This window comes from Polistes fuscatus, unplaced genomic scaffold (assembly GCF_010416935.1).
Source record: "Polistes fuscatus isolate 324 unplaced genomic scaffold, CU_Pfus_HIC Scaffold24, whole genome shotgun sequence".
NCBI classification, from domain to species: domain Eukaryota; kingdom Metazoa; phylum Arthropoda; class Insecta; order Hymenoptera; family Vespidae; genus Polistes; species Polistes fuscatus.
In genome coordinates this window covers 387,203-411,493 of record NW_025113101.1, presented here as the reverse complement: position 1 = coordinate 411,493, position 24,291 = coordinate 387,203, and the positions used below count along the sequence as shown (strand labels likewise).

The 24,291-nt window shown below is 32.2% G+C and overlaps 1 protein-coding gene across 1 annotated transcript in view; it reads right to left on the bottom strand.

Annotated features, from left to right (window-relative positions):
- The window catches only part of LOC122518264 (LON peptidase N-terminal domain and RING finger protein 3), a 29,673-nt gene extending 9,693 nt beyond the window's left edge, over window positions 1-19,980 (bottom strand). The window contains exon 1 of the mRNA XM_043637084.1: window positions 19,038-19,980. Coding sequence (XP_043493019.1) covers window positions 19,038-19,647 — 610 coding nt within the window. The 5' untranslated portion in view covers window positions 19,648-19,980. The remainder of the gene's footprint in view (window positions 1-19,037) is intronic.
- Window positions 19,981-24,291: the final 4,311 nt, after the last annotated feature.

The following is a 24,291-nucleotide window of genomic DNA, read 5'->3' as shown; positions in this document are numbered from 1 at the left end:
CGTCTTCACTCGTTCTTCCCTTTTATCATCTATCAACTTTTTTGCCAAGATATCTTTTGCCAAAATTTCTTGATACCTATTTCAACGTTTACCACTTACCCTACATACCTACTCTATTCTATGTGCATTCTTTTATACAAGTAGACAAATATTTATCGTATTTTTAATTGATTTTGAAAATGAACGTTATAAGTACGTAGAATTCATGGTATGATGGTAAAAATTGTTACATTGATTAAATATAGAAATTTTTATGAAATATATTTATATATTAAAATATAGAAATTTTTATGAAATATATTTATATATTAAAATATAGAAATTTGTATGAAATATATTTATTATTAAAATATAGAAATTTTTATGAAATATATTTATTATTAAAATAGAGAAATTTGTATGAAATATTTTATTATTAAAATATAGAAATTTTTATGAAATATATTTATTATTAAAATATAGAAATTTGTATGAAATATATTTATTATTAAAATATAGAAATTTGTATGAAATATATTATTATTAAAATATAGAAATTTTTATGAAATATATTTTTATTTAAATATAGAAATTTGTATGAAATATATTTATTATTAAAATATATAGAAATTTTTATGAAATATATTTTTATATTAAAATATATAGAAATTTGTTTACAAACGATTAGGAACGAGATAAATTGTTCCTTTGGCCAATCGTTTTCTCATATTGTTTACTCGATAAGAAGTATTTATATAAGACTGATGATGATTAAATAATCAAATAAGTAATGTGTTTGACGAAAATTATTCTAATGATGAAACTTGGAATCGAATATTAAGTATTGATATCCAATGACGATTACATTACAACGTTACAACGAGTAGATTCGGGCACGTATTTCATTCGTTCGTTCGTTCGTTCGTTCGTTGGTTGGTTGGTTTGCTGGCAACGATCGATAGAATCCAACACGTGGGCAAGCAAAGACCGAAAGTATAGCGAGGATAGAAGAAGACTGTCACTTTGACAACGCTACTTGATTGCCAAATAATATGCAACTATTTCCATCGGTACGAAGTTCTTTGCATCATCCTGAGAAATAATCAACCGATACTAATGCGAACCCCGCAAAGGGGAGGGGGGTTTGTCATTTTTCATTTTATTTTCATTTTGTTTTACTCTAAATTTTTCATTAATTTATATTCATTTATTTGTAATCGATTTAAAGAAAAAAAATAAATTAATTAAAACAACACACGTCTTATTCGTCAATCGAAACCAGTCTAGAATTTTCGTTTATCATAATCCTCTTATTTAACGAATACAAAACAAAAACGTCGACTCGTCTTTCCTTACGAAACATTTTCACAATTTTAATTGCCAGATTAAATCTTACGATCGTTGTTTAGCTGTTCATTATTCACATTAATTTTCTTTTTTTTTTTCCTTCTTTCTTTCATTATAAAAAATAAGTTATGTAATGAAACATTTGTGAAAATGGGAGGGAGGGGGGAAGAGTGGGAGGGGGGAGGACGACGTTAAAAATGTTATGTAAATTATACTGTGTTACATTGGTATATCTATTTGTTGTTATGTCATAGCAACTCTTCGATCGAATTTTTTTTTCTCTTATCCTTCTTGATAAAAAGAAAAAAAAAGAGAAAAAATAAAACATACGTTATAAAACAAAGTATAGAAATTTGTTTTCAAACAAAATATTCATTCCCACCTTGTGCGTTGCATCGAGTTTCAAATTTTACACGACGTTTCGAACTTTAATAAAAACTCGATGGAAAAATTAACAACAATCTTAAACAACAAATATAATCTATTGAAGTTGCATTAAAAAAAAAAAGGAAAGAAGTTATGGGACAACCTAATATAAGAAGAGTGCATTAGTGCATTGAAATAATTGTTAATTAATCGATGCAAGTGTCTATTGTTGTTTATGTATATATATTTAATTGTTTAAACTAATGTATATTTTTTTTGACGTTCCTGAGCAGTGGTGACTTTGGAGGGGGAAATTTTAATCGAAAAGAATATTAAATTAAAGTTGTTTAATATTTAAAAATATGTTAATAAGTATGCAATGCTTATACTAGTACATATGTGTTCAAATAATCTGAAATATAAGAAGAGTGCATTAGTGCATTGAAATAATTATTAATTAATTGATGCAAGTGTCTATTATTGTCTAAATACTCGGAATATATGATTTGTGTACCATTCTCTTCGAAATTTATCGTTGAAGTGAGTCATTGTCCTCTATAAAATTATTTTTATTAAATGTTGTTTATTATGCCCTTTCGAATGTTGCGCATGTGTATAAAAAGAATAAAGCATCTGATAAATAAAATTTCAGATTATAACACTCTAATCTTAGTATTCTTTTAATTATTACGTAATTGTTTAAACTAATGTACTTTTTTTTTAGCGTTCTTGTGCAGTGATGACTTCGAGGGTAAAATTTTCGTCTAATAGAAAATCAAGTCGAAATTATTTAATATTCAAAGTATTTTAATAGAAATGTAATGTTTAAAATAATATATATGTGTCTAAAAAATCTGAGATATGAGTAGAATTCGTTAGAATAATAAAATAATTGTTAATTAATCAATAGAAGTGTCTATTATTGTCTAAATACTCGGAATATATGATCTGTGTACCGTTCTCTTCGAAATCTATCGTTGAACTGAGTCATTGTCCTCTATAAAATTACTTTTATTAAATATTTAATATATATATACTTTTTTTTTATATATAATACTTTTATTAAATATTAAATATTGTTTATTATGCCCTTTCGAATGTTGCGCATGTGTATAAAAAGAATAAAGCATCTGATAAATAAAATTTCATATTATACTACTCTAATTTTAGTATTTTTCTTTATGTTAGTAAGATTATGTATATCGACAATGCTTGGATTCGTTTTCGATGACGTATTAAACAGTACTATGTGTTGGTGGTGCTCGATCGAGTTGGCTGTTGGTTGCTTTCCACGTGTATACACGTATAGAAGTTAAAGCACTTTTCACGGTCAAGTACCTCCTCGACAATACTTCCGTTCGATCGAATTTCCTGCCCGACTCTGACCTATTCTTCTTTCGTCCTCGACAACCGTGTACCACTTCAGGTGTAACTCTTTTATACCTGACTCCGATACGATCTAGGAACGAACAGCTTGCTTTAATATCAAAAATAATCAAACTCATTTTTTATATTTAATCCTTTCGTTACTATTAACGCATATACTTTTATTAATCATTATACTTTTATTTATTATTTGTGATATTTTATTATTCAAAAAGGTGATATTACAATTATTTAAAATAAATACAACGAATATTTAATCCTTTCATTACTATCAACGCATATACTTTTATTTATTATTTGTGATATTTTATTATTCAAAAAGGTGATATTACAATTATTTAAAATAAATACAACGAATATTTAATCCTTTCGTTACTATTAACGCATATACTTTTATTAACCATTATACTTTTATTTATTATTTGTGATATTTTATTATTCAAAAAGGTGATATTACAATTATTTAAAATAAATACAACGAATATTTAATCCTTTCGTTACTATCAACGCATATACTTTTATTAATCATTATACTTTTATTTATTATTTACTATTTTCTTTTTACATTTATCTACTTACTGTGCGTTATTACTAATATAATGATAAATTTAATAATAATTACATAATTTTCATTTCCGTTTTGTTTTATCTATACATTACATTGTACTACACTGTAATTAATGGCCTTTAGGGTCAATAAAATATTATTAAATAAATAAAAAGATAAAAAATAAAATATATTATTCTTTTGTCAATATGAATATAAAATAATGTATAATATTGATTTGCGTATTAAATATTGTCAAAACGTTTTTAACATAACAAACAAACCTACCCTCGGTAGAAACAATAAATCGTTCTTAGAAATATAGCAATAAAAAAAAGCTATTATAACAGGACTACAAAGTCCTAATAAAAAGAAGAAGAATATTATTTACAATAAAACGTTATCAAAAGTAATAAATAAATGTAAAGGAAGAAGAAAAATAATTTTATATCGAAGGATTAAAAATATCGTATCCAGCACCCACACACCCACCCTGGTAAAATTGAGAACAACGTTACGTCTTCTTCTTCATTTTTTTCTTTCCCCTAATCCCACATAATAATTCATTCGATTTATCGCTTAGCCGAGTCATCACCATTGGCCGCTTATGTCATCGTAAGACGTAACAAACGCGTGAATGAAAACGATAATAAAATCGTAACGGTGAAATGTGATTTCTCACGCATTTTTCTCGACAAGTTTAGATTCATTCTATATCATACTAACAGTTTGTATTAGTGTGAGTTTCGTTGCGATTTGTTTGACTTCGACAAAGGATTCGGATTCGTCAGAAGTCGAGTAACGGAGTATTATAGTGTTCTGGCCACGTTTATGCGACGACGCGTTAGTTCTCTCTCTCTCTCTCTCTTTCTCTCTCGTTCTTACATAACGCTTTTTATTATGTAATTGACAGAAACGTCAGCCCTGCCGTGCGTGTGCGTGTGCGTGTGCGTGTGAGTGAGTGAGTGCACGATTCGCCGAGAAAGTGTCTTATACTCGAGAAATAACCAAAGAAGGGGTCAAAATTTCTGATGGGGTCAACCATGTCCGAGGAATCTTATGGCAATACATTTCGCAATTTCTTTCCCTCCCCCTCTCGTCTCCGCCCATAAGTATAAGTGTACTTATATTTATACCTCGGTGTACCTATTTCTTACCTTTACGAATCAACAACAATTTTATCGTAAACGAGATTACTCACTGATGTTGATGGATCAAAAATTGAAAATAAATTTGTCATTAAAAATTACAATTTTCATAAAATTTTATTATTTGTATTATTATGGTTATTATTAATATTTTTATTAATAAATTTAGTCTATAGATTTTTATAATCATTTTTCTAAATCCTTTTATAGGATTTTCGTACGTGAATTCGTTAACGAATCGGAAGAGCACGTAAGTATTTAATCGACCAATCGAAAGGGAATCAATATCAAATAAACGTGTAATTATAAGAATAATAGTATAGATTAATATTTTGTATATTTCGATATAAATATAATTGAAATTTTAGAATTATTCTATTAATAAGATTTATCCCGTGGAATAAATTAAAATAAAAATTTGTATATGAAAATAAATAACCGTTCTATCTAAAAATGATATGTTGAAATAATTCAAATTACGTACAAAAATATATAATTGAAAATAAAATCCTAACGAGTGTAAAAAGGAAAAGAAAATAATAAAAGAGAAGAAATGAAAAAAAAAAAAAATAAGGGAGTTGTTATAATAAAGTATACCGAGATAAATGACAATTAGCAATTTTCTGGTAACGAGAAAACACAATTGATAAGGTTTAATTTTGATCGAGGTTAAAAAAATAACGTGTTTTAATTTCTAGTAATTTTGTATACATATTAACAAGTAATAATAAATTTCAGTTGCTGACGAAGTCCCAATAAAGGGACGAAACGTTCAACTAGTTCAAAAATAACGTTCGACGAGAATTTATAATCCGTCTAAATTTCCTGTGTGATACCTATTTTAACCCTTTGCACTCGAGGCCTTTTGCCTTTTCGGCCAATTAAGTAGACATTTTACAGGTACTGTAAAAACATTTATAAACAAACCAAGCGTATAGAAATAATAAAATATCATCGGTTTATTCATTTAAATGTCGAAAAAAAAACAAACTTTGATAAATACTACGCTCTGTAATTAGTTTTGTTGCGATATTTAATGAAACTTGAAATCAGCCGGGCGCCTTATAGGCGCCGCTCGAGTTGACACTTGAAATCGAGAGCAAAGGGTTAATATTTTAATTTCTGGACAAGTGTTGCGATATTTAATGAAACTTTATTTTTCGGATTTTTTCGGATTTTTTCGGATTTTTTCGGATTTTTTCGGAAATCAGCTGGGCGCCGTATCGGCGCCGCTCGAGTTGACACTTGAAATCGGCCAGCAAAAAAATCAAAAGCAAAGGGTTAATATTTTAATTTCTGGACAAGTGTTGCGATATTTAATGAAACTTTATTTTTCGGATTTTTTCGGATTTTTTCGGAAATCAGCTGGGCGCCGTATCGGCGCCGCTCGAGTTGACACTTGAAATCGGCCGGAAATCAAAAGCAAAGGGTTAATATTTTAATTTCTGGACGAGATAAAAAATCAATTAAAAAATAATTCATAAGGTTTGATCGTTCGCGAGGAATTAGTTATAGAACTTGATTTGATAGAACGAGTGAAAAAAGTATAAGCACGTAGAGGAAGATGTTGATGTACCCGAGATCATCGTAGAGGGGCGGATTCACGTTAGATAATATAACGATGGCCGAGGCGGCTACGGCCGGGGATCTAGTGTCAACGTAACCATTTATATAAATCTATCGTTACGTAATCGGTCGGCCGATCTCTAACCAGCAGATAGATAGATTCGGCTCGGGAAGACGCTACAAAGTAAATACGACCTGCCTATTCGTTAAACTCGTTTATGATGACCACGTGGCCGATAAAAAACGCCTAACACACATAGATTTTTTCCTTTTCTTCTATCATCCAACCGACATGCCTGAATTTATACGACGAATCTGTTTTATTCTTTTTTTTTTCGTTTCCTTCGTCTCCTTTCAAACTTGCTTGCATCGAGCAAATTTAACAACGCGAAGAAGAACAAAAAAATAATAATACTCGTTACACATCTGTTCGATTTCGCGATTGCGAACTATTTTTCTATTCGATGATGTAAAATCATTCGGAAACGATTTAAAGAATTCTCGATCGTTATTAAAACGAACGAGGATCCTCGTTACGTGGCGTACGACGGATTTTATTATGCTTATGTATATATATATATGTGTGTGTGTGAATCTATACACACATACAAACGTATATAACGTTCATAACACGACGGCAATTTAACGAAGTTAGATTAAATTAGAGATCGCTACGAGAACGTTATTTCGTTCTTCAGTAATGGTATTCACGACGTTTCCGTTTAGTTTTCTTTTACTATCTTTCTAATGAATAATTAACATTCGCCGGCTCGGTGGTTTGCTGAATTTTTTTTCCTTACCTTTCTCGTTTCTTCTTTTTTTTTCTTTTTCTTTTTTTTTGGTAAACGTAATCGTATCTTCCTTTTTCTTTTTTTCTTTTCTTTTTCGTTATCTTCCTTCCTTCAGGTGTATGCACAATTTAACGTTGATACGCGCGTACGCAGTTATAATTTTTGTATTTTTTATTATTAATACGTATGGCTAAGTGATTTCGTAATTTATTCGTCAGTTTTCAAGGAAAGTGATGAGGGGGGGAGGGAGAAAAAGGTACGGGTCGAGAATCGCGTTGGTGAAAAGTGTTTGAGTGCAGTTGCAGTTGCACTTGCAGTTGCAGTTGCAGTTACAGCAGCAGTGGTAACAGTAGCAGCCTAATGTTTACTTTCTCAGAACGCAGAGTTGGCAACGAGGAAGGAGCTACGCGTCGGTTCGGTTTAATCTCGTCGTTCCCGAATTTAACGTAGAGGAGAATACATAACGCTCCTTTTCGTGTAATAGCACCAGGTTTACAAATGCGCCGTATTTATGACTGAAATTTCTCCATATATAATCCTTGAGATATTTAAAAGAGAAACCACGGGCAAACGAGAAAATGTGAATGAAATCTTTTCTATCCTTTTCTCTCTTTACTTCTCTCTCTTTCTTTCACTCATGATTTTCTCCCTTTCGCGTTAAAAATTAAACACCCACGAATTATTTTACACTCAATGTGTTTGCAAATTTAATCTCAGATTATATTTTCATAACCAAGAAATTAAAAAGCAGGTAGAAACAATCGAATGTCGGATTAATTATTACAATAATAATTATTATAATAATCGATCCTAGCTAGGATTATTTTGCAAACAATCTATGACACGCGTGTATTTAATTATTTTTTTATTTTATTTAAAAAAAAAAACAAGGAAAAACGCAGAAAATAAAATGGTCTAAACAGCTCATAAGCGTCGAATGAAATTACATTACGAAGAAACTGTTTTTTAATTAGGCCGATGAATTAAAAATAACGTTTGCTCGGTAGATGGGCGTTATAGTTAACGCGAGGTGGAGGGACAATATTTTTTCCGTCCGGTCACGTTACGATAAGAAGAAAATGTTATCCGTCCGCGTCGGATGTTGCGGGACAAGCAGCAAGCGTAGGCTTGTTTGTTCGTCGAAGCCGAATAACCGTCGTTACGCACTCATTAATATTACGAACAAAGGAAAACGTCTTTGCGTGTTGCGTAACGCACGCCTTATTCGTAGAACAAACCGGAATTCGTATATATGCGTGTGTTACTTATTTATGAATTTGTATTCGCGTAAACCAGAAATCGTACAACGTAAATACATATGTAAGTATAAAAATCAATTGATGTTAGTTTAGATGAGAGTGTTAGATGAAACAAAACGAACACGAGACGATAATAATTTGTGAAATGATTTTTCACTTTCATCGTTAAATTCGCATAATCAAAGGAGAGAATTCAACAAGCGAAGAGAAACCGTACCCGCCTACTCGAGATCATAAATTTAGCGAGAAAGAATCGAATTTAGGATTTGAAAAATTCTCAATACCACCACCCCCTCCCACCCGTCACCCACCCATTGAAATTTCGTTCGCGAGAGAGAGAGGAGCTTTTCTTTTCTTTTCTTTTTATTTTCGTTGAGTGTTTTTGATTTTTCTTTGTGAAAATGTTCAAATGGTAGTACCATCTCATGGGATGATGATGTTGATAGGAGGGGAGGGGGGGGGGCGCCTAACGCCGAAAATAAGTCGAAGATGTCTCCGATGGTGGTTCGGTGTTACGGTGACGACGACGGCAGATGGCGAATCGCCAGGAGAGCTCAAAGTTTACATAACAGAGGAGTTTGACAGTACGACGAGCACGTGACCGCGATCGTTCTTTATCTTATCTCGACAAATATGCCTCCCCCGGTCTCTCTTATTATTTCCTTTTACGTAACTGGACCGCCGTGTATCGACCGGCCATGATATACATACATACACATATATACATACACACATATATCGTGGACGTGCCGTACACTGGGCGTTTCCCGCCAAATTGCTATCGGAAATATTCACATTTATACGTTTCACGCTTTCCTATTGATTTTTCTTTTCTGATTCCTCTCTCTCTCTCTCTCTTTCTTTATTTACAATACAATTTTTTTCATGATTGCATTTCGTTTGATTAAAATAAAATAAAATATTATGTTTAAAAGTAGTCAAAATGAGGTTAGCTTCGTTTTCCCGATCGATAATGCAAGTCGAAAGTTTCCACCAAGTGGGCCAAAAGTTCTTTCATAATTTGAACAAAAAACAAATATATACTTTACGTGCTAAATTTTGTTTGGATGGTGTATAAACTATGAATCCAAATTAAACCGAGAAGAGAGTACTATAAAATCAACCTAGATAAAAAGAGTCACTCACAAAAGATGTGTATTTAATTTTGAATATAATTACGAAACTTTCGGTCCACCTTGAAATTCATCGACGCCGAATCACTTTTTTTTTATTTTTCTTCATTCGAATAATTCGTTCTCTCATCATCGATTGGAAACAAAAATTGAAGAAGTATTTATCGAATTATTATAAAATATATACCACGACAAGGAATAATTAAATTTTATATGGGAGGGGAAATGATAGAACAAAAAAAAAACAAAAAATTAATGTTGCTGTATGATAGAAATGATGTAGGAAACAACACTGGTAGCAAGCAGGCTGGTAGTCAGTCGAAAGTTTTGCATAAGGAGAAAATTAATATAATGAGGAGATTACGTTGCGCGTAGAGAGATTATATTTCCCGAATAGAGAATGAAACATCGAGCGGTATTAAATATTAACGAAGAGAGAAAGGTTACGTAAGTAAGAAGCACGGGCGGGTGGGTGGTTTTGCGCGAGCGCGCGCGCGCGCACGTTCGTTCTCACGTCGATAAGATGCGCACTCGTAATTTTGTAGAGATACAAAAAAAAAATAAGCAAGAGACAACACATACACACACACATATACACATACAGCAGACACAGATACAGAAATAATACGTGAAAATATATCGAAAAAGTAATGTATCATCGATACACTTCTGTGATAAAGGATGTTACCTGTCATTCGTACACGTAGTTCGATAATCGAATGCGAATAAGAGTCGATACTCGATTGTAACTTGGATTTGAGAATTGAAAGAGGAGAAGAGAGAGAGTGTTGTAACGTGAAAGAGGGAGAATGAAGAAGAGAAGGTCGTGACGCTTGGACTCGTTGCTGGATGCCACTTCGAGATATCGATCGCTTCTGTATTTATTGTAGATTACGTAAAGCTACCAACTCGTCACCGGTCCAAATAGAACACGTCGTTTTCCATGTAATCCTCCAAAATTCGCCGCTCGAGTAAATAGATAACGAGAAAATAGGTGACACATCCTATGATATTATCTATAATTAGCAGTAAATGAAAGGAAAGATAAAAAAAACGAAATCATTAGGTAACGATTGGGGATACATAATTACGGATCTGGTAAGATGAAATTTATCTTTAAAAGGAATATTGAAGTTTTTAATGAATCGAAGTAAGGATCGATTAATAATTAATTATTGACAAAAATGCAGATAACGATCTTCTGGCAATGTTTAACATCATTTAATTCTAAAATGTTAAGAAACTTAGAAATAGAGTATACGTAAAAGGGTACTCTGATCGATCAGAAGGAATCCAGTATCTCGTAATGAACGAGTATCTAGCACTCGATTGTGAGGTAATATCTCGATGTGTCGTAATTCTGCTCACTGTTAGATCATTTCACCAAAAAGTAATAAAAGGAGGTTACTCTTACGTTACTTCGTTTTTTTTCTTTTCTTTTTTCTTGCGTTAGATGTTAACGCGCGTTTAGAAAAAAAAAAGAAATGGTGAAAAGAAGTTAAATGGTCTTGAAAAACGAACTCACCACCGGTTTCTCGCTGACCAACAGTAATAGCAGCAGCAGCAGTCAGCAACCCGAACCCAAACAGGAGTACCGAGTTTGGCGAATGTATCTTGCAAAAGCTGCTTGACTTACCACTTTTCTTCGGATTTACCTTTTTTAGACAACGTATAACAACTTCTGCCGATATTTTTCTTTTTTTTTTTATCATTGGGAAGAGAATCCGAACGTTCGGTGCTGAAAGTTAACGACGACGACGACGACGTTCCAAAATTCTTACCAGTTTATTTTATTTTCTTACCCCCAATCTCTCTCTCTTTCTTTGATCGATCCTATTCTCCTTGTCGCGTTATTATTTTATTCGTAATGTTTCGTTTATAAGACAGTGAATCGGAACCTCTGGATTAAACTATGAATCACGATATTGATGTACGCAATTGCGAGTCGGCGAATGAGTAAGACTCAAGCACGAATCAACGAGCACCTTACGTAATTTTCTTTAGGTCGTAACGGCAACACGACGAGAGAGAGAGAGAGAGAGAGAGAGAGAGAGGAAGAGAAAGAAAGATAGAGTGGGCGACACACGTCGCAAGAAACCTATTTAAATTCGGATCAATTCGTAACCGTTTCCGCGAGATGAATTTCACATTTCGCTTTCGTCTATATCAAAATCATAACGTCGTACATAGAAAACGGTGAATTATAATACACAAAGTATAATAATATATAATATTATTCATCCATCGCGATACGATAATTCGTTGAACTCGATGAGATTGAAAAATTATTTCAACTAAGCCTCGTCCGAGACTGGTCGTAAGATTTATTCATGTGTCATTTTATGCAAGGAAAACATAAAAAAAGTAAAAAAGAAAGTTAGCAAATACGAACGCACAACATCGAGTTTTAAATTGCATTTCTATCGAATGTCAGCGGCGTTCAAAGATTATTAATGATATCAACGGTTATGAATTACAAACAATGTTCTAGACAGTTACGAACGAACGATTCAATGAGAATATCATAAGATTCACGTTTCATTGAAATTGGAAGACGGTAAGAGACTCGGTAGGAAGATCGTACAATGAACTCGAATAATTCTTGCAGGTTGACAGAAGACGATGTAAAATTAGTAACATAACGGGTATCGTTAGATCGATCTATTTTAGTTTAGATATAAAAATAAAAATATTGATAAAATCTTGTAAACAGAACGACGTTACGGTTTATATCAAAGCATAAATTATTATTATTATTATTATAATGACTAAAATAGAAAATATAAAGGAGAGACCTTCTCGATCAAGTGGGGGGGGGGGTGATTGTATCGATCAGTAGGTGTTATAATATTTAATATGTAAATATCTATTTAATGACATCACTGCTTTAAACGTGTTAAGAGAATTAGTCTGGATTGTAAAAGAGTATGCTAACTAAAAGTATACATTGATTTACGATCAGTTCAGGGAAGAAAAAATATTCTAGTATAACTACTACGTGTGACGGTGTATAAAACGAATCATTTTCTTTACATTATGTGCACACATATATATACATATACATACATATATATACTATTTATAAATATTGTACGATGTAAATAAATTGTTTGAAGGCCAGGTTATAGTACACGGGATCGTCGTGTACTCCTTCTTACGGTTCCGTAGTTTTCTCCCGCAGTTATACCGCAGTAAGGAAGCGGTAGTTCGCACTGCGTATTGCGCGCATTAGAATCTTAGCTATGTCGAAACTATGCGTACATCTACATACAAGCATATATGCGACAAACGTTACTTGGCACGACGTTGACCGAACGAACAAACATTATTTGCATGCTTTTTACATTTTTTCTTTTTTTGTTTTTTTAATTTTATTTTATTTTATTTTATTTTATCAAAACATATTCTTCCATCGTGTTTTATATTAAAGAACTTAATTGTATTGTAATTAATTGTATATTAACCGATTGGGGGAATCATTGTTTCACGTTTCACGTTAAACAAATTTGAATGAAACTTTTTAGTCAACATTTTATTTAACATTTAACAATGTCGTTTAAGATTTGTCTCGAGAAAGTTTCATTAACCAAACTTCGTATGATAAATTACGGAGAAAAAAAAAGGAAAAATATTAAAAAGTCGTTTCTTTGTTCGAATTTTTGTTCATTTCTAACGTTCCCCGAACGGATCGAGGTTATCTCGTCGCGGTTTGTTCTTCCTCTCTTCTTTTTTTTATTACGAAAATATTGCATTTCGTAGCTACGAGAACGAAAGAAACATAAAACGTGGCTCCCTCACCTTGACACAAATCGCGCATACTACGTCGAATTAATTTCGTTCGGGATAATTATATAATCGCTAAGTAATTTTATTCACATTCGTAATATATCTCGAATCAAGCTCTCGTGCTATATTGTTCCTTGAACTTTTATGAAAAAATTCAAATGTAAATGTTAAACAACGTGTTTGATTTAAATTAAGAGATACCTATACGAGTTAATCGAATCCACGAAACTTTTGTGTGATATTTTCAAAATACGCAAACTGTGAGCTGAGAAAATTAATTTCACTTATCCAAAATTAATTCATTTATTTTTAGCTCTAAAACAAAATGAGAATGACAGTTTGCAACAAATAAAAAAAATAAAAAAATAATAATAATAATAATTTATTGGTAATTTAATTGTATTAATATAATAGTACGTATAGATATAATAAATTTATTTATAAATAGTAATATTTATTATTATACATATTTAAATATGAATTATTTATTTATATATATATATATATATATTTTACGTATCATCAATTAAAGTGAATAAAATTATTGACGAATGATCGAAACAAACGTATTTGATGAGCTCATAATTGAAATATGGCAATTAAGTATGAAAAGGTAACAACAACATTCCAAAAATCAATACTGGAATCACGCAAATAACTCGTGTTCGTATAAGGTGTCATTACGTGGAAAGAAAAATTCCAAGCTATGAATGGTTACGATCGCAAAAGGATCGAGGACGTGACCCACTTTCGCCCGCGGAACTCAACAAAGTCGATTGTATTTATCTCTATCTTTACTGTTACGAGAGTAGAAGAAGACAAGGAGGATGATGAGTGGCAAGCATTCGAATCGGAAAATCATTCCACAAACGTGCATCCATATCATTTGCTTTTCAAATCGATACGAGAATACAAAACCGTTCGTTTTTTAATCTTACTACTTCAGATTTTAATTAGAAAAAAAAAACAACAACCTAACGAAATAATTAAATATACGCGTGCCATTTTTGTATATTTTTTTCTTGTATTATTACGCAAGGACACACATGCATCGAATAAAACTTGTCAAACTTTGTTTCGGATGTATTTTTTTTCTTCTTTCCTTTCTTACGCGATTATATTTGTTACACATCGTATCGAATTTAGTGATTTTATTTCCATGAAACACCTTGACACACTTTCGCGTCCCTCGAAACGTACGACGACAACACGAGATTTGATAAAAAGTGAAAGAAAAGAAAAAAAAAGAAGATATTTTTCGTGATTTAAGACAAACTATACATCATCCCACCTTTCTTAGGAGAGTCAAACAAAAATTCTATAATTATTAAATATAATTTATTATTAGAATCTCATTTCAAGTAAAAGTATTCAACATCGAAAGGGTTAAATCAAAGAAGTCTCGATCTCGTAGCAGAATGTTGGTTCGGTTGCTTTCTTCGAGAATCATTTGAACGTGTTACTGTCACGTCCTTGACCTCCGAAATGCACTAGGCTCTTTAGAATTCGCGGGCACGTTCCCTCTGGTTTGATTCGACCTCTCCCGCGGGATTTTCACGAGAAGGAGCAACAGTGTATCGGAGGACCGATAGGAGATATCCAGTATTTGGCAGAGTTCCATCCACCTAACATCGAATTCGCACGAAAGAAGGAAAGAAGAAACAACATTTCTTTTTTACTTTTTTTCATTCCAGGAAAAGCAATCCTACCGGTTTACGCGAAGGGAATATAAATTACGAAGAAGGGATGGTTTTATTTTAGACATAATTGTTGAAAAATTCGTACGAAAAGATAAACGCGTTTTAATGCGATGTGGGTCACGGGTATAACCCCGACGTTATTTTATTTTATTTTATTTTATTTTATTTTATGGGATAAACTTATTAATAAAGGAATTTATAAAAGAGGCCAGGTAAAAAATAAAGATAATTATAGATAATTTAGACAATGTTTGATAGATGATATAGATGATATAATTTAAATTTACATTTAAGGACATTCTATTAATATGATATCTGGATAATTAATAAATCCTATATATAATATATAGGATTTATTAATATTTAATCTTATATATTATAAAATTTAATATAATATTAAATTAATAATATACATATACATTGTATATTTAATCTTAACTATCGACAAACATGGCACATCTACGGTAAAAAAAATATGAAACTTGAATGGAATTGAACGTATCGATATCGCAAATAATACAAATATCGTATTTAAAAAATATATCATAGATATTACATTCATTGTACTTCCTTGATATTTAAGATAGAAAATACGTTGTTGTATTGTCTCGTCGTAGAAAAAAATTAGTTTACTTTTCTTCTCTTCTCTTATAAGATACTCGACGAATGCGATTAGATATAAGTAAAAGAAAAAAAGAAAAAGAAAAAGAAAAGAAAAAAGTAAAGCGATAAAACGATTCGATACGATGAGTAATCGTCCTCGAGGCAGGCAAACGTCCTCTGATGACGATTGTCTTCGTCATCGGACTCGAAGGATTAACCGACCAATCTATGAATTTCCCGTTCTTATTTTTTTTGTTCAAGTTTACTTGGAAAACTTGTAACGTTTGCTTGTAAAGCGTTGAGGTTCGAGCAACGTGTTTAATGTCACGTATCATAAACGTATGTAAGTTAATACTTACAAACGTAAAATAGTAGGTAGAAGATGGATACACGTTAAAAGAAAGAGTGAGAGAGTGAGTGTGAGAGTGAGAGAAAAAGAAGGAGAATCGTAAGTACCTAGGTACGATGCACTCTCTCTCAACGAGTCCGAGTTCTTTGTCTCCCGAGTGCATCCACCGTGACTCTCAACGATGGAACGCCGTGCCTTCGGAATAGTTCGTTCTTGCCGACGCGTTCGAGCCTCTTTCGAAGCGTTATATAACCCAACGTCTCAGACTGGCCGTGAACTTATCTTCGTCGTCGTAGTTGTCTTCGTCTTAGTCTTCGTCTCAGTCTTGGTCTTCTTCGTATAGTCGTAGTCTTAACCGTACTCCTCCTTTTTCGTTTTCTAACGTAATCTCATACTCATCATCCCTTTTTATAGTTCGACATCCTCTCATTTTTCACCTCAAGTTATCTCGAACACGTTATTATTTTCCCGTTCTTTCCTTCTCTTATTTTATTTATTTATTGAAGTTATACTTCTTTTGGCGCGTTGGGGAAAATGTAATGGGGAATGATTTTGTTCCGAACGTCTGGAAAAATCGACACCATGAAGTTTGTCAGGTATTTACGACGCGCGGCAAAACGATTTCAAGTATACGGCATGAAGTTGTCTTCTTTTCTTCTTCCCCTTTTTTTCTCAAGCGGGTCACCCATCCAAATACTAATCGTACTCAGCGCTGCTTTACTTAAATGATCGAGCGAGAACTAATGCTGTAACCGCGCCATGGCTGTTGACGCGTCAAGTAATTCGATATATTTCTCTTATATTTAGTGTGGACTGATATCAATATTTTTATATTTTTTTATTCTTTCTTATATATATTATTATTTTTTTTTTTTTTTTTTGAAGTTATTTTTTTGAAGTTATTTTTGAGGTTATTGAGGTTATGTTCGTTTTGGTACGGCAAAGAAGTATAACTTCTTACGTGCGTACATAAGTACACACACCAGTTTTTTTATTTATTTATTAGGTTTGATTGTATAGGAGATAAATCAATTTAGATATAAAGTTGGGAAATAATATGAAATATAAATTATTACTGATTATTGAGATAGTATTTTATATTTATAAGTGATATATCGTAGATTTATATTTAAATATATGAATATAACGATGATAAGAATTTACATCTACAATATTTAGAAATATTTTGTTAAATGCGATTAAATTATTTCCATACGAGGGGTGTGATGCAGTTTGATATATAAATCGTAGTTTCAAAGATTTGTCGATGCAACGAAAATCATTTACTTTTACAAGTTAATTGGAAGATTACGGAAAGGAACAAAAGATAGGTCAAGTAACTGACTTTGTAAAAATATTCATCGATTCGGCTAGCTACGTTTTGTTAAATGAAAATAAAAAGATACAAAGAAAGAGAGAGAGAGATTAGTAAAATTATTGACGAAAGCCTCAGTTCTCGGTAAGGATAATGGACGGATTATCGTAGAAGTCAATCCATCTTTGTGCTTGCCGTATAAATAGGGGCCGTGAACGATTATCAGGTTTATATCTGGACTTGCATCAGTGCGTCGACCTATCTCGACTGGCTGCGCTCGCGTACTCGACCATTTCGAAATATATACATAGTCGTTATAAACTTCTCCGCCATTTCTGTGAGAATCCAATGGATTCCTAATTGGAATTTGTTTTTTTCTTTTTTTTTAGTTCACTTCGATTAAATAATTACGAACAGTGTCAACGCTACGATCAATCTTATTGCACGACGTTTACATTTTCTCGTATTACAAAAAAAAAAAAACTGGAAAAGAAAAAAAATGTAGTTTTTTCTTGCCCCTGGAAAGTAAGACATTTTATTCGAATTTCATAATTAAAAAAAATTACGTCGTATACGCCCCTCGACGATACGTGTGGCCGTTTCGATCGGTCATCGTATCGATTATTTGTTTCTCTTCTTCTTTCTTTTTTTTTTTTCAAAAACTCTCGAGATACTTCAATGTATCTGGGAATTCGAACAAAGGAGAAGAAGAAGAAGAAGTTTTGCGTCATTTATTCGCGACGAGGTCGTCAACCAGAGGCCGCCAGGGTTGACGAAAAAGCGGCTTTTACGAGTCCGCGAGAAGAATACTATTAACGTTGATTATTTTTTTTATGTTATCGTTTTCGTTGCACGAGTGCAACATTCTCTCCTTGAATTGGCAAACCTGTTTCTGTAATGCGAAATTGATTGAAAAGTTAGGCTTCGCGGAGAAACGAGAGAATTCTTAAGCAGTCGAATATATAGCCGCATATTTGTCAATTTGTCGTACCGCGTGGATAAAGAAAAAGCACGTGTCACTTTTAACGATATTTACACCTGAAGTAAATTATACTAACGTTAATTAAGAAATCACTTAATCGAAAACAGTATTGCAACATTATTTCGAATTAATGTAGCGAGTTCAATGATAGAAAAATATAAACGACGAATCAATAATTTTCACGTATCAACCTATCGATACATTTTATTCATAATTAAAATAAAACAAAGATTAAACAAAAATATATATTAAATAATCGTATTTAAAGGACTTTATATTACAAACCGAGACGCAAAAGAGTCTATTATTTCAAAGAGAACAAAGTCTAATATATCGATAAAAAAAAAGAATTGCAAGATAATTTAAATAGCTTGTCCTTATTTTATTATTCGTCGGAATAAACGACTACAGTAAGCAATATACAACAAACTCGTACGCGTATATATTGGACGTGTATATTGGACGTATCTTCGCGCACAAAGCGATTTCTACAAACGTTACCGTTATCCAAGTTTGGCGTTTCATAACGGTCTTTACGTAACAGTGGCGTATACCTTACGAAACGTTCTTGATTCCTGGCGGATTCGCGCGCGAAGGTAACGAGAAGGTAATAAAAAGGGATATACACAAAAAGAACTAGACGAATAAAATGTCTTTCGAAAAAGGGCAAAAGGAGGGAAAGAAAAATGTAAGAAAAGCGTAAAGAAATATAAAGGGAGAGTAAATAGGAAAATGAAAGAAGTAAGAAGGAAAGGAAGTTAGACAAGTTTACGTACTCACCGAGTCTAACGGCAAGGTTGTACCTATCCAGTGCCTTAGTCAGGTCACCCTCCTTTATGAGGAGGTCACCCTCGTGTCTCGCTTTGCTGGCCTCGAGCTCGCGCGGCCACCACTTTTCCACGAGCCTTTGAACGAGTACGTTGGTTTGACCAACGGTGACAATCTTTTGACCGCACACGCGACAATTTCTTCCCGTTTCCATGCAATTCCTGCAAAAAGTGTGTCCGCAGCTGGCGGTAACGGGTTCGAAGAGAGTACCTTCGCAAAATGGACAAGCAAAATAGAACTCGATTTTTCTCCTCAATGGCATACTGGGATTCGTCAAGATATCCATCGTCGTTGAACTTGTCGTATTATTATTATTATTATTAGCAGTATTATTATTATTAGTATTAGTTGTCGTCGTCGTAGTATTCATCACACTTGTCGCACTAGTGACGCTTGGCATACAATTGACCGTACTCGTTGGACCGGCCAATTCTTCCAGAATAGCGGATACGAGATACCAAGTCGCTGACCTGTCTGCTCTGACCAGACTCTTTTCATATATCTCGACAGCCAAACGATATCCACAGTAACGAGACGCCAGACGATCTTTGGCGGGTTCCATTCTGACGATGATTGTCGTTTTAAAGGACTACACTTTCTTCTTTATCTCTCTCCCTCTCTCTCTCACACACTCTTCTCTGTATTGGAGGGACGCGGCAGAGTCCTTTTTACGTGCGCGCGTCGCTCGTCCGATAATCCGCGCGGTAGAAACCGCTCGAGCAGAATTTCGATAAACCAAACTCGGCGTGCATCGCGTTATATTATTAACTCGTGACAACAACAACAACAACAATAACAAACTGACCAATCAATTCTGTAAATATATGTGATCGACGATAAGGAGAACAAAAATGAGTAGATAAAACGGTAGGCAGGTCGAGGGTTGTTAAAAGGGGGGTGGTGTTGTTTTAAGTTTGACAAGTCCGCTCGAGCACGCGGCTATCGAGGAACTCGCGAGAGATTGGACGCCATCGAGATCCGCGTTGGACGAGCGTAGAACGTCGACTGATGCCACTAGAAGCGTCGTTCTCATCGCACGCCACCACCGTCACCATCGTCCCCGTCATCAACCCACCCGGCAGCAGCGGCTGCTGCTGCTGCTGCTGCTGTTGCTGCTGCTTCTCAGACTGCCGACTACGATGCCAGCGCCACGTATTATTATTATTATTTCCTTTCGATTCCTTTTTTCCCATTCTATCCAAATTTATCACAATTTTTTTTTCCTTCTTCTTCTTTCTCCTCCTCCTTTAATTTTTCGTCATTTTTTCCCCCACCCAAGTCACCTAAATCTAATTCATCAAATTCACTTTTTTCCCCTATTTTTTTCTCGACTTCGTTCAGATTCCTAGGATCCTTTCGTAAATGCACAAACGGGAGAAAAGGGAATGGGGAATAAAAGGAATGAAAATTAAAATTACTTTTTATCGTAATCGTTTAAACTCCGATGATAAAACTATAACCGAATTCCGATTGGATCGATCGATCCTTTCGCGAACTACTCTCCTCCGGGTTCTCGGCAGGGTTAGCTTTGCAGTTACGGAGCATGAGCAGTCTCGTTTTTAGTTGCAACGCCACCCTCCCGCGCTGCAATCTTCTTTTTTCAACCCCTTTTTTTTCATCCCTCGATTAAAATTATTCGACCGATGGGATAAATCGAGACAAGACTGTCAATCAACTGTCAATTTTTAAAGCTTTTCAATTCAACTTTTTTGCTATGGACTTTTCATTTTATGGGGAGGGGGGGTTAGAGTAATTTTTGGAAATTTCTAAATTTTTGTAGTCGAAGAAAGAAAGAAAAGATACACCGTTTTCATAGCTGATTGCTGCGAGTTTCATGCTTGGCCTCGCTGAGGCCATAGCTCCATCTGGCTTAGCTCTTGTCAATGACCCCACTGTCGTGTCCTTAGATAATCGGAGTTCGTTTCTCCGAACGGTTTGCTGACTGCTACAAAGCTGTTGCAATTATGCACACTAAATTAATACGACAGATGGATCGTTCCTTTTTAAAGTGATGTCAAATTTATCATATTGAAAAGTTATTAGTAACATTGTCAAACTTGATATAATTAACTCTTAAGTCTCCGACTTTTATTTGTTCGTATCGAAAATTCCGATTTATTAGGTTGTCCGATAAATTCTTTCTGTGACGTAACATGCAGGTTTATCTGTTGTCCATTTATTGCATCGATTTCAGTCGTTTTACAAAGTACTTTTTGATTTGAATTTTTGATTTGAATTTTTGATTTGAATTTTTGATTTGAATTTTTGATTTGAATTTTTGATTTGAAAGATGAAAACCGTAGCTGAGCGTTCAGCAACGATGAATAACGGATCTCACCCCGGTTCATATGTTTTTTTATTTTTATTATTCTTTTCTTGTTTCATTTCTTGAATGCAATTTGTATCGAAAATTTGTCTACCTTTTCCTTAAAATATATTTTTCTTATTCTTGAGCATTCATAAATTTGTCGTATAAAAATATCCAAGCCATGAATTCGGTCATTCTATCGAAATACGCATGTATTTATGTATGTATATGTGCATGTATATGCACATGCATTATTACTCACACACGTTACTAGAAGAAAATATTTACGAGTTTAACCGAGAGAGCACGGTTCTTTTTATCGTTTCTCTTATTAGTTGTTTATTAAAATGATGCATATAAGAAAGAACGTATGTATGTACTCGAAGAAACGTGTATCATTCATCAATCGTGAATCAGAAACGTTGTTGTTTCTTTTTTTTTTTCTTAGCTGCGATCGTATTCGTCAGAGACGATATACTCTTGCTTGCTTGCTTGCTTGCTTGCATACCTATTCGAAAAAGACAACCGGCCCGAAAGACGAGAATAAAATTTTGAAAGAGTCTAATCTTTCCTATACGTGCTGCATATACCCGTTTATCTACCGACTTACGTAAGGTATTTGTGTCGAACAAAGAGTCACCTTTGTCGATCGCAAAACAAATTGTTAATCATCGAAATATGACGTATCTTACCGTTACGTAAAACTTTTACGCGTGAACTAATGTAAGAAAAATAAAAATACAAAAATACGAGAGGAAAGGTAAGATAGATAATATAATAGTTTTACCTATGTGTCATTGTATTAATACATTATTAATCCTATCATTTAGTTACGATTAAACAATATTCGTTAGAATTTTCTATATCGTAAAGATTATGCGGTATCAACGTATTCGAAAAATTCTCTATTAATATGTTCCAATTATTTATTATAATGAACAATTTCAAACCAAAGTATTGAAGTTTATTAAGATAATAATTATGGTTTTGATAGATATAAATTCTATTTTTAAAATAGGTATCACATTGAAATTTTGTAAAAATTCTCTATTAATATGTAATTATTTAATCAACAATTTCAAACCAAAGTGTTAAAGTTTATTAAGATAATAATTATGGTTTTGATAGATATAAATTCTATTTTAAAATAGGAATCACATTGAAATTTTGTAAAAATTCTCTATTAATATGTAATTATTTAATCAACAATTTCAAACCAAAGTATTGAAGTTTATTAAGATAATAATTATGGTTTTGATAGATATAAATTCTATTTTTAAAATAAGAATCACATTGAAATTTTGTAAAAATTCTCTATTAATATGTAATTATTTAATCAACAATTTCAAACCAAAGTGTTAAAGTTTATTAAGATAATAATTATGGTTTTGATAGATACAAATTCTATTTTTAAAATAGGTATCACATTGAAATTTTATAAAAATTCTCTATTAATATGTAATTATTTAACCAACAATTTCAAACCAAAGTATTGAAGTTTATTAAGATAATAATTATGGTTTTGATAGATATAAATTCTATTTTTAAAATAGGTATCACATTGAAATTTTGTAAAAATTATCTATTAATATGTAATTATTTAATCAACAATTTCAAACCAAAGTATTGAAGTTTATTAAGATAATAATTATTGTTTCGATAGATATAAATTCTATTTTAAAATAGGTATCACATTGAAATTTTGTAAAAATTTTTTATTAACATGTAATTATTTAATCAACAATTTCAAACCAAAGTATATCGTTTTTATTAAGATAATAATTATTGTTTTAATAGATATATATTTCTATTTTTAAAATAGGTATCACATTGAAATTTTGTAAAAATTTTCTATTAATATGTAATTATTTAATCAACAATTTCAAACCAAAGTATTGAAGTTTATTAAGATAATAATTATGGTTTTGATAGATACAAATTCTATTTTTAAAATAGGAATCACATTGAAATTTTGTAAAAATTCTCTATTAATATGTAATTATTTAATCAACAATTTCAAACCAAAGTATTGAAGTTTATTATTTATTTATTTATTTAATAATATTTTATTGACCCTAGAGTCTAGGCTCCCTAAAGGCCATTAATTACAGTAAAGTACAATATAATATATAGATAAAACAGAACAAAAATTACAATTATGTAATTGTTATTTAACTTATCATTATATTAGTAAGATAATAATTATGGTTTCGATAGATATAAATTCTATTTTTAAAATAGGAATCACATTGAAATTTTGTAAAAATTCTCTATTAATATGTAATTATTTAATCAACAATTTCAAACCAAAGTGTTAAATTTATTAAGATAATAATTATGGTTTTGATAGATATAAATTCTATTTTTAAAATAAGAATCACATTGAAATTTTGTAAAAATTCTCTATTAATATGTAATTATTTAATCAACAATTTCAAACCAAAGTATATCGTTTTTATTAAGATAATAATTATGGTTTTGATAGATATAAATTCTATTTTAAAAATAGGAATCACATAGAAATTTTGTATACACATACGTAATATTGTCGTATATACGTAAGCTAGGGATGACTCATTGAGGATTATTGATGTTATTCTTGATTTGAAGAATTCGATGAATTTCTTCAAACGATACTTATCGAAATTCTATATAAATAGGACGATGATATCTATCATAAATTGAATTCGTATCACTCGATGCAACCAGCTTCGCGAACGTCGAGTGTCATCATCATAAACTCTCGAGATACGTTAACCCCCTTGTTATTTTCTCGGAAACTCGTATTAAATATTTTCGATTTATCTGCAAGACGTAGTTAGGGTTCTGTTGTTGTTTTTTTTTTAATCAAATTGCTGATTATTTTGTTCATTGTTACTTTTTCTTTATCTCGTTCTT